The sequence below is a fragment of the Barbus barbus genome (assembly GCF_936440315.1).
Source record: "Barbus barbus genome assembly, chromosome: 50".
Lineage (NCBI taxonomy): Eukaryota > Metazoa > Chordata > Actinopteri > Cypriniformes > Cyprinidae > Barbus > Barbus barbus.
In genome coordinates, this window is record NC_136728.1 from 6,011,758 (window position 1) to 6,025,251 (window position 13,494).

The following is a 13,494-nucleotide window of genomic DNA, read 5'->3' on the forward strand; positions in this document are numbered from 1 at the left end:
CGAGTCCGACCCGTTATAAGTTTATACTACTGTTTCAGCTATTAAAATAATTAAGTTTTGTGTGTAATGGCAAAATTATTATATTTTGTTTTGTTTTTTTATTAAGTTAATTTAGAAAAACGTTTGGAACATTTTTGTTCGTTAAATAGCCTATAAGTTTTTGTTTTTATAAATTAACGTCCAAGCGCCAGCTGCAGATAGTGAGCTGATCATAGCTTATGTTTGATCAATTTAGCCTTCTCATATCATCACGACTTGCCTAAGATAAAATCTATAGATATACTAAAACAGTTCAAGTATATAACAATGTTTAAACGTTAAACCTGCCCTATAATAATAATGTGCTCTATTTAAGTTTGTGTGGAGAGTGGAAGCTAAAGCGCGCTCTGCAGGACATGGAGGCACCAGCGCAAACACTTGGATTTACTTCAGTGGAAACAAATTAAAATAGCCTACACTGTAATTTTTTTTTTTTTTTGATAAAGGTAAGAGTAATACATCATTCGGAAGTGTAAAGGGTCTACTTGTATTTGTGCGCACTCACAATACCAACAAAAGGTAGTTCTTTTATAAAACAAAGAAAACAAACATGATGTGCTTTCTGCCGTCTTGAACAGGAGCGCTTCACAAAAATGAACCGAAGCTGAGCGAATACATGCCTCACAGACATGATAAATATATCAATAGAAAGCTTTAAATTATTACTTAACGAAATTAAAAAAATACGAAAACAAAAACTCTTTTATTATAATCTTAATCATAATCAATAAAGATGCATTTCTCCCTAAAGGCGCGTCTAATGAGGAGACGGTGAGTCAGGATCAGCAACTTCATCCTTGCGACACAGATTCAGAAAACATTAGTTTATTAGTAAATAATTCAAATATCTCCTTACTATTTCCCGCAGACACATTCATGGTTATGTTTGCTGGGGTTTTGCAGCAAGCTTTAGCCCAGGGATGGGCAACTTCGGTCCTGGAGGGCCACTGTCCTGCAGAGTTTAGCTCCAACCCTAATCAAACACACCTGAAGAAGCTAATCAATGTCTTCAAGATCACTAGAAAGCTACAAACAGGTGTGTTTGATTAGGGTTGGCGCTAAACTCTGCAGGACAGTGGCCCTCCAGGACCGAAGTTGCCCATCCCTGCTTTAGCCTATTGCGTGCATTTGAACACAGAACTACTCAGCTGCGCTGAAGTCACTTGTGCACCTGCTGCTGCTGCGGGACACTAAACACCATCGAGCTGCTCTCAGTCGCGGTCTCGTCTTGTTTCCACCAGCGCTGCATCACTATTTTCATCACTAATCGATAGATGTCTACAATATAAAAATAAGGAGAAACCCAAAACAGGCCCGAGGCCCGGCCCGCGTCTGAACTATGACGTGAAAATTGTCCCGAAGCCCGGCCCTAGAGGCGTAAAAAAGTCGGGGCCCATCAGGCCCGGGCCGAAATGCAAAGCTCTAGTAGAGAATGAGTGGAATTGTTCCTCAGGGGATCTATAGTGCACTATCTGATGTGATACTGTAGCTGACGGCTGCATGGTTACAATTTTATCTCTAATAGTATCAATCTTGGAAGTAAAATAGTTAATAAAGTCATTACTGCTGTGCTGTTGGGAAATGTCAACACCTGCTGATACTTTATTTTTTGTTCATTTGCCTGCAAACAAGCCTGCACTGGCCCTTTACGGCCCACTTAGGGCTGCCAGCGCTGGGCCCCTGAGAATTTTCTCACTGACAAAACGTTGGCCCCTTAGCACTGGCCCTGCACGGGGAGCCCTCACTTAGCCTCCAGGAAGCCTAAGCGCTGTTTTATTGAAAATAATAAAGTTTGACATCACCGTTATAGAGGTAAACGCTTGCTTTAATTGGACTCTTGACTCTTGACGTCCAAACTTTAATGTTTCTCTGGCTGTTATAACTGTGTGTTTCTGAAGCACATTTGTTATAGCAGAAGTTGTGAGAAGATAAATTGATTAGATGGTGATGGTTGTTTTATTGATGGTTCAATCATCATGTTGTGTCCTGGTTCACTGATCTCATCCTGAGGCTGATCTCTGAGAACATTATTTACTGTAGCTCTAAAATACCACGGCATAAAATTTAGTCCTGCTTCAATATTTTGAATGTTTTTAAGTCATTAAGCAGAAGTTATTGTCACCATTATTGAGGTTCATACGCTGAATCTTGATATCTATCTGAGTCTACATGATCCTGTCCAAATAATGTCTGCATAATGACTTAATGTTCAAAATATTAAAACAGGACAAAATTTCGTGTAGTTGTATTCTGACAATATGAAATAACTAAATCTAAACAACGTCATCAGAGATCAAACTCTGGGTGGAACCGAGCCACTATATGACAACTGAATCATCAAATAAGTTTTTCTTCTAGCAACTTTTGCTATAACAAATGTGCTTCAGAAACAGACAGAAAAACTTAAGTTAAAAATTCAAGGGTAAGGAATCCAACTAAAGCAAGTGCTTACCTCCACAACGGTGACTTCAAACTTGATTATTTTCAATAAATAAATGCAGCTTAGGCTTCCTGGAGGCTAAGTGAGCGCTGCCCGTGCAGGGCCAGTGCTAAGGGGCCAATGATTTGTCAATGAGCAAATTCTCAGGGGCTTGTTTGCAGGTTTAGCGACTGTATTGAATAAATACCTGGGGTTATGTTTGTTTTCTTCTAAAAGAGATGAAAAGTAATCAGATCTAGCAGTTTTTAATGCTTTTCTGTAGGATAGGGTACTTTCCTGCCAAGCAATATGAAATACCTATAGTTTTGTTCTCTTCCAGCTGCGCTCCATTTTCCAGGCTGCTCTCTTTAGGGCGCAAGTGTGCTCATTATACCACGGTGTTGGACTCTTTTCCTTAATCTTCCTTAAGTGTAAAGGAGCAACCGTATCTAAAGTGCTAGAAAAGAGAGAGTCCATAGTTTCTGTTACGTCATCAAGTTTTTCTGCGCTGTTGGATATGCTGAGGAATTTAGATAAATCAGGAAGATTACTTACAAAGCAGTCTTTTGTGGTAGAGGTAATGGTTCTACCATACTTCACAGCAAAAAATCCAGAGTGAAATTAACTCTCCTGGGAGTACATGTGAGACCACACTCAAGAGTGTGAAAGTGTTAAAATAAGAGTGTTAAATTAACACTGAAGCAGAGTTAAAGTTAATGAGGTAATTAAGAGATTCATTGAGTGGTGATTGACCATTATTTAAGACACCTGATGTTAACGAGTAGAATCACCAAAGACGAAAATCACAATTTCTGCGTCACCATTATAGTGGTCAGCGTTTACTTTAGTTGGGCCCTTGACCCTTATATTTTTAAAGCTAAGTTTTGTTTGGCTGCCGTAACTGAGTTAAAACAGAGAGACAAAAAAAAAAAAAGGGGTCATGTGATGTTGGTAATGTTTTTACATAACGATAATTTGATATATATCGCCAAACTCATTTAGAACCTAAAACAGTCAGATTTACCTTGTTGATTAAAAAAGTACTAATTAAAAAAAAAAAAAATCTTATTTTAGACACACAGATATCAAGATTCAGTGTATGAATCTCAACAACGGTGACAAACAGATCAACTCTAAACATTAGAAAACAAGCTACTAAAAGTCACATAAAAAATAATAATAATAGTAAGAATAAAGGAAATTACTAAGAAAATTCAGCTAATAATTTATTCACACCGCAATGCATCATGCCAGCCATGGATGAAATTGATTGGTGGCACCCAGAATGCACTGCAACATGCTTTTCTGATTGTCACCTTTGTTGAGATTCACAGGTTGATTCTTGAAGTTTGTGTGTCTAAACAATAGACACTTTTCAAAGATTTTCGAACCAACAACTTTAAGAAATCCCTCGGCTTGTATTGAAAATGCTGGTAATCCTATGCTAATGAATCACAAGACTGCTATAATCAGCAATGATCTAAATCAGAGATTTGGCTCCAAATGAGTTCAGAGATTTAGGAAAAACAATACACACACGTTTATGTGTGTGTGTGTGTGTGTATATATATATATATATATATATATATATGTGTGTGTGTGTGTATAATATATACTTTTTCTCTTTTCTTGTTTGTCTGTCTGTTATAATCCTGTTATAACAGCAAACCTAACTTCAAAAATATAAGGGTCAAGAGCCCAACTAAAGTAAACGCTGACCACTATAATGGTGAAGCAGAAATTGTGATTTTCGTCTTTGGTGATTCTGCTCGTTAACATCAGGTGTCTTAAATAATGGTCAATCACCACTCAATGAATCTCTTAATTACCTCATTAACTTTAACTCTGCTTCAGTGTTAATTTAACACTCTTATTTTAACACTTTCACACTCTTGAGTGTGGTCTCACATGTTTTGCTGTGTTGTAACCAGGAGTAGAATTTATGGTTTTAGCTATATGGAGTTTACACAAGACTAGATAATGATCTGAGATATCATTGCTTTGCTGCAGAATTTCAACTCCACTAACATCAATTCCATGTGACAATATTAAATCTAGAGTATGATTTTGACAATGAGTAGGTCCGGAAATGTGTTGTCTAACCCCAATAGATTTCAGAATGTCTATGAATGCTGATCCTAATGCATATTTTTCATTATCAACATGGATATTAAAATCACCAACGATTAAGACTTTATCTGCAGCCAGCACTAACTCTGATAGAAAATCAGCAAATTCTTTAATAAAGTCTGTGTGGTGCCCTGGTGGCCTGTATACAGTAGCCAGTACAAACATCACAGGGGATTTATCATTGACACTTGTTTCTCTAGATAATGTTATATGAAGCACCATTACATCAAAGGAGTTATATTTAAAGCCTGCCCTCTGAGAAATACTGAAGTACTATTGTAGCAACCCTTGCAAACAAGCCTAGGTGAGGGCTGCCCATGCAGGGCCAGTGCTAAGGGGCCAACGTTTTGCCAATGAGTAAATTCTCAGGGGCCCTGCGCTGGTAGCCCTAAGTCTTAAGGCTAAACATCTTAAGGCTAAAAGTAGCTCATAACTTGCCAATTTAGGAGAAAATAATGGGTGTGTCAGTCCTAAATTTAGGACTCCTAAATGTTTGCTCTAAGAGTATTTCACAAAGCATTTTAGCACTTAAATTAGATCCTAAATCTGTGAAACGTTAGGAGTAGTGAAGAGGAGTCATATGGGAACATAATATCGCGCTCTACAATATTTATATGAATAAATCTCTGACAGACACTATCAGCCAATCACTGTGTGAATAGTTAGTAAGCTTGACGACATCATCCATAGCAACGAGGTGAACCCTGCCCTTACTCTTAGCTTAAGACCTCTTTCTATTCATTAATAAAAGTTTGTCTCAGCAGCTTTGTGAATACATTTTAAGAGAAAACTCTCAGCTAAAAACTTTTACTGCTATTTAGGAGAACTCTTAGTGGTAAGATAAAATGTTTTGTGAATATGGGCCCTTTTTTGTAAGTATGAACTCAGATGTTTATGAGATAGAACATATTTGACTTACCTTATAAGCTGAGAATAAATAAATTAAGGTAGGTGTAGGAAATTTAGCACCATAAAATGTATCTTGTTAATTAGGCTGATTACTGATTGTGCTCCCCTTGTGTTAATTTATCTGCACATGCTCCTCCGTGCACTTTGTTAATAAATCATAAATCTAGTACAACTGCAAGTTTGCTAAAAATAAATCAGACTTGATGATTGACAAAGATGATTGACAAAAGTTTTATTTCACATTTGTAATACAAACTGTTTGTTTTCTCTCTCTCTCTTACTATATTTGGTTGAAACTTTGCCATATTTTTATGCATTATGTCTTTTGCCACCTTTTTATTGTTTTACAGCAATTCATCGAGACTAACTGTACAGTTCAATTCAGGGGAAACAGAATAATAAAAAAAGATATTTAATTAAAATATCTAATTAAATCAGAATATGTAATTAAATCAGAATCAGAAATAATAATCGCATCTCTTATTCAAAGCAGTTGGCGAAACTGAATTATTATAAGCTGCATGTGTTTCAGGGTACTGTAAAGTCTTCTTAAGTCTGTGTATTACTGAAGGGCAGGTGGTGGTCGGAGAGTGCAAGGATCAAGAATTACTTTTTTTAACGCATACATAGGCTGTTCCTTCCATTCATTTAATGACAGTGGAGATGGGCTGCTGTCCAGGAACTTATACGCATCCTTATCCTGCAAGCTAAAGATGTTTTTTGCCTTCAGACAGGATTCACCAAAGGCCTTCCAATGCTGAAAAATGTAAGGTGAAAATTAATCACAATAGAAAATGTGATGAAATCAACTCCCACAAACCGTTTACTCGGTGTCTAAATTACCTCTTGTGCTAAATCAATATTCGTCAGAAAAATCTCCTTCAATTCACTCTCAATGAAGTGTTCATTAGCAAAGGTCTCATCACTGAGAGCCTCCAGAAATACTTGCACTGATTTCCAGAACACATTATGTTGAATTAGAGCGTGTTGGATTTGATAAAGCCACTTTTGGACGTCACTCAGATGGACAAGATCTGGTATTGAAACTTGAGAAACAGTATGAAGAAGACATTAATTACGAGAGATCTAAAGCTTCTGACTATTGAGATCTTTTAGGTGAAAGAATCTCACCCTTTTGTCTCTTCATGTTTGCCAACTTTAGCTGAGCATCAGTCAGCTTGACTTGGATGTTGTACTGCTGGCTTTTCAGGTTTGACCTCTGAGCAAGGAGTTGAGCTCTTTGATTGAACAGAGGTCTTGCAGGACCAGTTATAGGTTTAGAAATGGACTTAACAATGGCTCCGGCAAATGGTAAAATGACAGCCATGATTGACAAACCAGACATTCTGCTAGAAGCAACTTTGGAATTAAAAAACCGGTGGGGTTTTCTCATTCCAATCTGTGCCCCAATCCGTCCAATTTCCTCTAAGGTTTGCCTCAGTTCCATCTGCAGATCATTCACCACCTTCTCCAGAGCCTTTATCTCCTTTGTCATTTTTTCTGTCTCAGCCTTTTCATTAATCACATCACTGGTGCATGAAGCCACACTGTGAGTGTGTTTCTCATATCTGATGATGAATTATTTTAGATAGACCATCAGTGTAATCACAGTAAACTGTTCTGAATGCTTCATTAATTATAATGCTTTTGATGTGTGACAGTTTGGACCGTTTCCTAGCATTTTACCTGTCCACAATCTCTTCCACCTTGTTAACAATGTCTGTGATCCATCCTTTTGCTTTTTCCAAGGCCATTGTAGTCAAAACGGTTTCATCTTTTTCAACGGTGAGTTTCAGCTCAGGTAACAGCGAAGAAACCATTTGGTTACTTGTGTCCACACACTAAAAGACAAATACATTTTTTTTAAATAAAAATATTTACATGATTTTGTCCACAAGCAAAGACATCATGCCCTTTCGAACGATGCCTCCTTAGATTTCTGAGTTGAATGCAACGTCCAAAAAATAAATATATATATATTAGGGGTGGCACGGTACACAGATGTCACGGTTCGGTACGTACCTCGGTTCGGGGGTCACGGTTCGATACAATTTCGGTACAACAGGGGAAAAAAAGACATCTACTTTGCTCAGTTTCTTTTATTTTGATGTGAAAATGCTAAATATTATTACATGTTATATATATAAAATCTGTTTTGTTTTCATTGTGAGTGTACACAAATAAAAGCAGACCTTTAACTACAAGCAACAGCACAAATAAAAATACAATAGAGTAAAGATACAAATAAAATAATCAGTGATTTTCAGGGGGTTTTTTTAGGTACAGAAATTGAAGTATGATTAAAGTAATCAAAGGTAAAACAGCATTGCATATTTGACTGTATAAATTTAAGATTACTCTTTATTAAAGTTACAAAAGCGATTCAATCAAGAGCAGTGAGTGATTTCTTTGTTGTTGCTGTTTATTTAATATTAACTGTCACTTTAAGAGAAAGCACTGATACTGTACGCCCAGCCGGCTATGTCTGCTATAGGATACTTACCAAGACGGGCATTTTGACAGAATTTTGTGTGAATTTATCCATTAAAACACAATACTTCAGAGAGAGCTTCATATTTGCGCGCGTTCTGAGGCGCAGGTTTGTGCGCTTCTGATGAGCGCACGCACAAATCTTCTCACTGCGCGCGCGAGCTCGCGTCCTCTGGCTCTTAAATATTTGAGCTGGCAAAGCTTACATGACTTTAGTCTAAACACCGATATCAACGTGTGCTGTTCAGGTCTCACCTGTGCTCGCGCTATCAGCACCTGGGTGATGACGGAATAAATGCTCATATTCCAGCATACGGCACTCGCATTGAACAAGAGTGAATGATTTGTCCACTTATTTGTTTTTTTTTCTTTCTCATCGCTGTTGTTATAATGTACTGGGAAGCCAGAATGCGCATCCATTAACAGAAACATACATTAGCCGAACCCTATTTGTTTTACGTGTTATTTATAACAAACCACATGCGTTGTCAGAATTCAGTTGAACCGCGGTCCTAGCGCGTGCCGAACCGTGTGTGGAGAACCGTGCGGTTCGGTTTTTTTCCGCGAACCGTGCCACCCCTAATATATATATATTATATTATATAATAAAGTTGCACAATTATCTAGCTATCATGGTAATTGGCTGAAAAGAGTTTAAAAACCTACTGGCCATAAAATAATCTGCTGGATCATAAGATGAGGGCAATATAGACTGTCTGATCACTACTAGTTTGTCAACAAAAAAACTCAGAGAGGAAGATTCAGTGAGATAATTGTTTCCTACGGGGTTAAAAACTAGGATTATTTGAATTTTTAGCAATTATCTCAGAGAAATATCAAGACTTAGCGGCTTTGACAGCTTTCTGGTATGATATTAAATACTCCCGTAGTATTTATAGGACACCTGTTGCTTATCCTTTTTCCATCTTCTGCAAGTTTGTCTTAGATGGTGAGTGTTACTGTTCAGCCATGGCTCAAATTTGCTTTTCTGATGTTTAAATCTCAGAGGGGCCACAGTATCAAGTACGTTGGTACACAAAGAATTAAATACATTTAGTAGTTTATTGATTTCTACTGTAATTGCTAGATGTTCAATAGGAGACATCTGACAAGCTTCAAAAATGCAGCAGAAACTTCAAAATTTACTTCAAAATTTGAGCAGCAATTTGTGTCCAGTATCCGACAGCAGAAGCGGTTTTTAAAAACAGATGCGGATCCTCCACCACGGCCAGAATGACGCGGGATATTTAAAAAGATATAGTTACTAGGCGTGAGTTCCTAAGATCATCAACAGAGAGCCAGGTCTCCGTCACAAACAGAAAGTCAAAGTTGCCAGAAGTTATAAAGTCATTCAGAATAAACGTCTTGTTCCCCAGCGATCTGGAGTTTGCTAAAGCCATTTTAATAGGTAGAGAGTCACTGACCAACTGCGGTGCATGCTGCAATGCCCAACAGAGAATGATGTAAGAATGATGTAAAGATTGGCTTTACCTTCAGAAGAAGTGCCTCAGAGGACGCAAACAGATGCTGTGTTTCAACAGCACACCCTCTGAGAATCATTTGCAATCTAGGGAACTTAGCTAAATACAGGTAAGAGAGATGGTAGAGCAAAGCTGTATGATCAGCAGATAGAGGAAGCTCCTGAAAGAAGTTGAGGTGATTTTCGACCTTCATTTCTGTAGAATAACAAATATCATAGTTACTACCTGATGCTTGAGTCAAATACCACAGCATTTTGCATGTAAATACCTGAAAACTGAAAGGTTTCATTTCTGTTTTATTGGTCAAAAACAAGTCAAGTTACTATTATGTTTATAATGCTTTATACAATAGAGATTGTTTCAGGTCAGCTTTACAGTATTAAAGGGGTCCAATTACACGCTTTCACGAAATCCTGATTTAGTTTTTGGGGTGTACTAGAATAGGTTTTCATTCTTAATTGTTTCAAAAATGCTTTATTGTTCACAAATATTACATTATTTCAGCACCTCTTCCCAGTATGCCTCAAATACCCTGTTTAGTTCCTGTTTCAGTGGAACCCCTCCTTCCAAAATATGAAATGTGCTGTGGTTGGTTAGCTGGCCCAGTGAGTCGTGATTGGTGAACTGCTAACAGCATGTTTCTGGAAATGGCACGCCTCTTAACATAACTGCGACATGATGACAACATGCTACTAAAGCAGCTTTTTTTTTTTTTTTTGTCTTCTCCAGCACAGCTCAACCAGACCTCGCGCCTGCATGTTCTGTGGACGGGAATTAAAATGATTGACATTCTGACTTCACAATATCCAGAAGAAGAATGATGTAATCAGAACAAGACGTATGTTGTAGTTCTTGAAACGTATTTTCTGTTAAAGAACATATCTACTTGTAGAGTGGACTTTGAGCTTTGCAACCTTGCAGAACCTTTTGGTAACCTTGCAGAAACATTACACTCTAACTAAAGTTGAAACGTGAAAAAGCATAAAAGAACCCCTTTAAACAGGAAATAATAGATTTGGTAATGCAAACCTCTAAAATGAGGCAAATCCAAATTCAGATGTAGAGTAGCAGTAGAAAGAAAATAAGCTAGTGTCATTATTCAGCTCCGGTCACTTCATTGTTGGTTCAGGTCATACATAATGAACCAAGTTCAATTCAGCTACAGTATGAGTAGCTCTACTGATGACAGCAGTGTTGATATTATACTCAAGTCAGTTCAGTTTGTTGATGCAGTTTTGAAAATCAGTTCATTAACTTTTACTCACCTTTGCTATTGGCCATTCTCTTCTGCAAGCCCTTCTTCTTAGTCTGTAAAGAAATTACTTTTAAGTATCTGAGAAAAAATAAAATAAATTAAAAGTTAACTGAACTGCTAAGCAGTGTAGCAAGTTTTATCAGCATTGGGAAATTTTACACAGTGATGTCTCCTTTAAATAGTTTGGAATGAAGATACCCAAACCTGATTGTCACGGAAAAGGGGGTGTGATCTTTGGGTTGTTTAAGGAGGTGTCTCTAAAGGCATAGCTCACCCAAAACTGATTTCTTATTGTTTAGAAATTGAATAATTAAATAATTTTCGATTTTACTGATGGTCCCTTTAAAAAATTCTCCTGACTATAATTAAAGTTGTGCTTAAATATCTACTAACTCTCATTAGTGTGTTAGTAGACTACTAGTAGACTAGCTAGGGTTACAATAAGTTGATATTTACTTGCAAAGTTATTTGCAGTCAGTAGAATGTCTGTTGGGAGACCATCACAATAAAGTTAGCAATATTAATCAGTCTAATACTCTAATGAGAGTTAGTTGACATGTAGATGCAATGTTATTCATTGTCAACAGAATGTTTAAAAGGGACCATCAAAATAAAATGTTACCTATTTTCTGTAAATGGTTGATGACTCGTGATGTCTCTTGATGACTCACACTTAATCTCATGGTTTTTACAAACCTCAGGATTTCACAACTGCACAACCCTCCCTTGTTTTGGATAAAGTCCAAAGTACAATGGCAGCTCGGGAAGGGCAAGTGATGTTTAACCTTGGGAGAAGTGGCAAGTTCCACCTATAACGAACACCTTGAGTTGTTGCATAAGGCCTGTAATTAGGCCCTCCACTGCTCCAGGGTTGGGACATTGAGATCTGTTTATCTTAGGCTGAGTTAATACTACGGTTACTGTGGTAAACTCATAGTACGTGTTGTGGTTATTGTGCGTTATCTACAAATCCCACAGTAAATCAACGGTTATTGTGGTAAACTCATAGTACGTGTTGTGGTTATTGTGCTTTATCTACAAATACCACAGTTAAACAACTATTACTGTGGTAAACCCATACAAAGAGTAGACAGTAAACTCAGTTACTTTACTATGGTAAAATCATAGTGTTCAAGGTTTTGTGGTTATCATACCTACAAAAAAATACCACAGTAAAACTACAGTTACGGTGATGAGAGGCATGTGTATTGACTACACATGACATGGTTGAGCAACAGTTACTATGGTAAAAATATGGTAAATGTATGTACTTTTTGTGTATGTACATGATCACAATTATCACGCAATACTGGGTTGGTTGATTTGTTGTGCTGTCATCAGCCATGTCTAAAACCTGAAGACCCATGTCACAACATGACTAAAAACGGTAGAAGTTAGCCTTAGGCTATTGTCAATGGCAGGCTACCAGCTGTGCTAAGCAGCCCACTGAGCCACTCACAACACCATTCCCAGAAGGTTACCTGCAGGTTATTTTTAGATTTTATTTTATAACCTAGAGAGAACGTTCCCTGCAGGTTATTTTTAGTTGTCATAGCCATGTAAACTAATTAAAACTTTGCAGATTTTTCTGATTATTCTAATGCTGAAATGTGTATTTTTTTATCATAAACAAACTATTTTTGCAGAATTTAATGTCTGAAATAAGCTTTTAACCTGTTAAAGTGTAGACATCAAAGTAGTCAAATCACATTATAATGATAGTATAATTCAAATTTTATAGCTGAAATTAAACATAGTCTGAAAAGCATACCATAAACACCGTGTTTGTTTGTATATTTCTTTACAGCGCGCCTCTGACCTGCATGCACGTCCAGCACACGCTTTTCTCCAGTGTTCCATATACATATCCATATTTTACTGACTGACTGACTAACAATCGTTTATTGATCTCTTTATTACATAATTACTTATAATTAATAAATATTCGAGAGTAAATATTGTGATTTCAGAGATATTTGATAAGTAATTGAAGACAACATGATATTAAGCAAGAAGTTTTTGTTTATGGACCAAAAGAGAGAAGCACATCATCGTTAATTCAGTGGTAAGAAATGAATGTAATATTAAAGTCAAATAAATGTTATTCAAGGATTCAAAGATTCAATGATTTTCTATTGTCATTCCATACACGGATTACATGAAGGAACTAAACTTAGTACTGAGGTCCCAATCAAAAACACAAAAATAAAACATAACCAATAAAAACACTCAAATCTAAGAAACATCATTATCAATAAATAACATAGCAATCCATAATCTATACTTACACTATTATTTAAAAACACTAAAACTGTGATACACATACGAATATCTATGTTATTGCACGCAAGGTAGAAGAACAAGAGTTTATCATCTGAACAGCCTCTGGAAAAAAACTGTTCCTAAGCCTAGTTGTTCTTGCCCGGATGGAGCAAAACCTTCTGCCTGAGGGAAGCGGGGGAAACAGTCCATTGGCAGGATGGGAAGAGTCCTTGATGATACTGGCCGCTCTGTTCCTACATCTACTACTGTAAATATCCTCAATGTTTGAAAAACTGCTGCCAGTAATCTCCTGTGCTCATTTCACCACCCGCTGCAGAGCCTTCATGTCTGCAGCAGAACAATATCCAAACCATACAGTAGCACATGATGTAAGGATACTCTCCACCGCACCCCTATAAAAGGATGTAAGGACCATGGTGCTTAGACCAGCCCGCTTAAGCCTCCTCAAGAAATACAGTCGTTGATTGGCCTTCTTTATTACACTCATA

The 13,494-nt window shown here is 37.1% G+C and overlaps 1 protein-coding gene across 1 annotated transcript; it reads right to left on the reverse strand.

The window, feature by feature from the left end:
* Window positions 1-5,715: 5,715 nt before the first annotated feature.
* On the reverse strand, window positions 5,716-10,913 carry LOC306867949 (uncharacterized protein). The gene is made up of 6 exons (XM_079413905.1): window positions 10,734-10,913; window positions 9,479-9,663; window positions 7,184-7,338; window positions 6,629-7,065; window positions 6,341-6,543; window positions 5,716-6,254 (listed from the first exon to the last, which is right to left on the reverse strand). Exons 1-6 carry the CDS (start codon window positions 10,747-10,749, stop codon window positions 6,060-6,062), a joined length of 1,191 nt encoding a protein of 396 aa, XP_079270031.1. The 5' UTR covers window positions 10,750-10,913; the 3' UTR covers window positions 5,716-6,059.
* Between the last annotated feature and the right edge of the window lie 2,581 nt (window positions 10,914-13,494).

Bases quoted from the DNA above. Each gene is read 5' to 3' on its own strand.
- LOC306867949 (XM_079413905.1), bottom strand. The intron at 7,066-7,183 runs GTAAAATGCTAG...ATTCATCATCAG, and splicing joins GTGGAAGAGATTGTGGACAG to ATATGAGAAACACACTCACA. The intron at 6,255-6,340 runs GTAATTTAGACA...TACATTTTTCAG, and splicing joins ATATTGATTTAGCACAAGAG to CATTGGAAGGCCTTTGGTGA.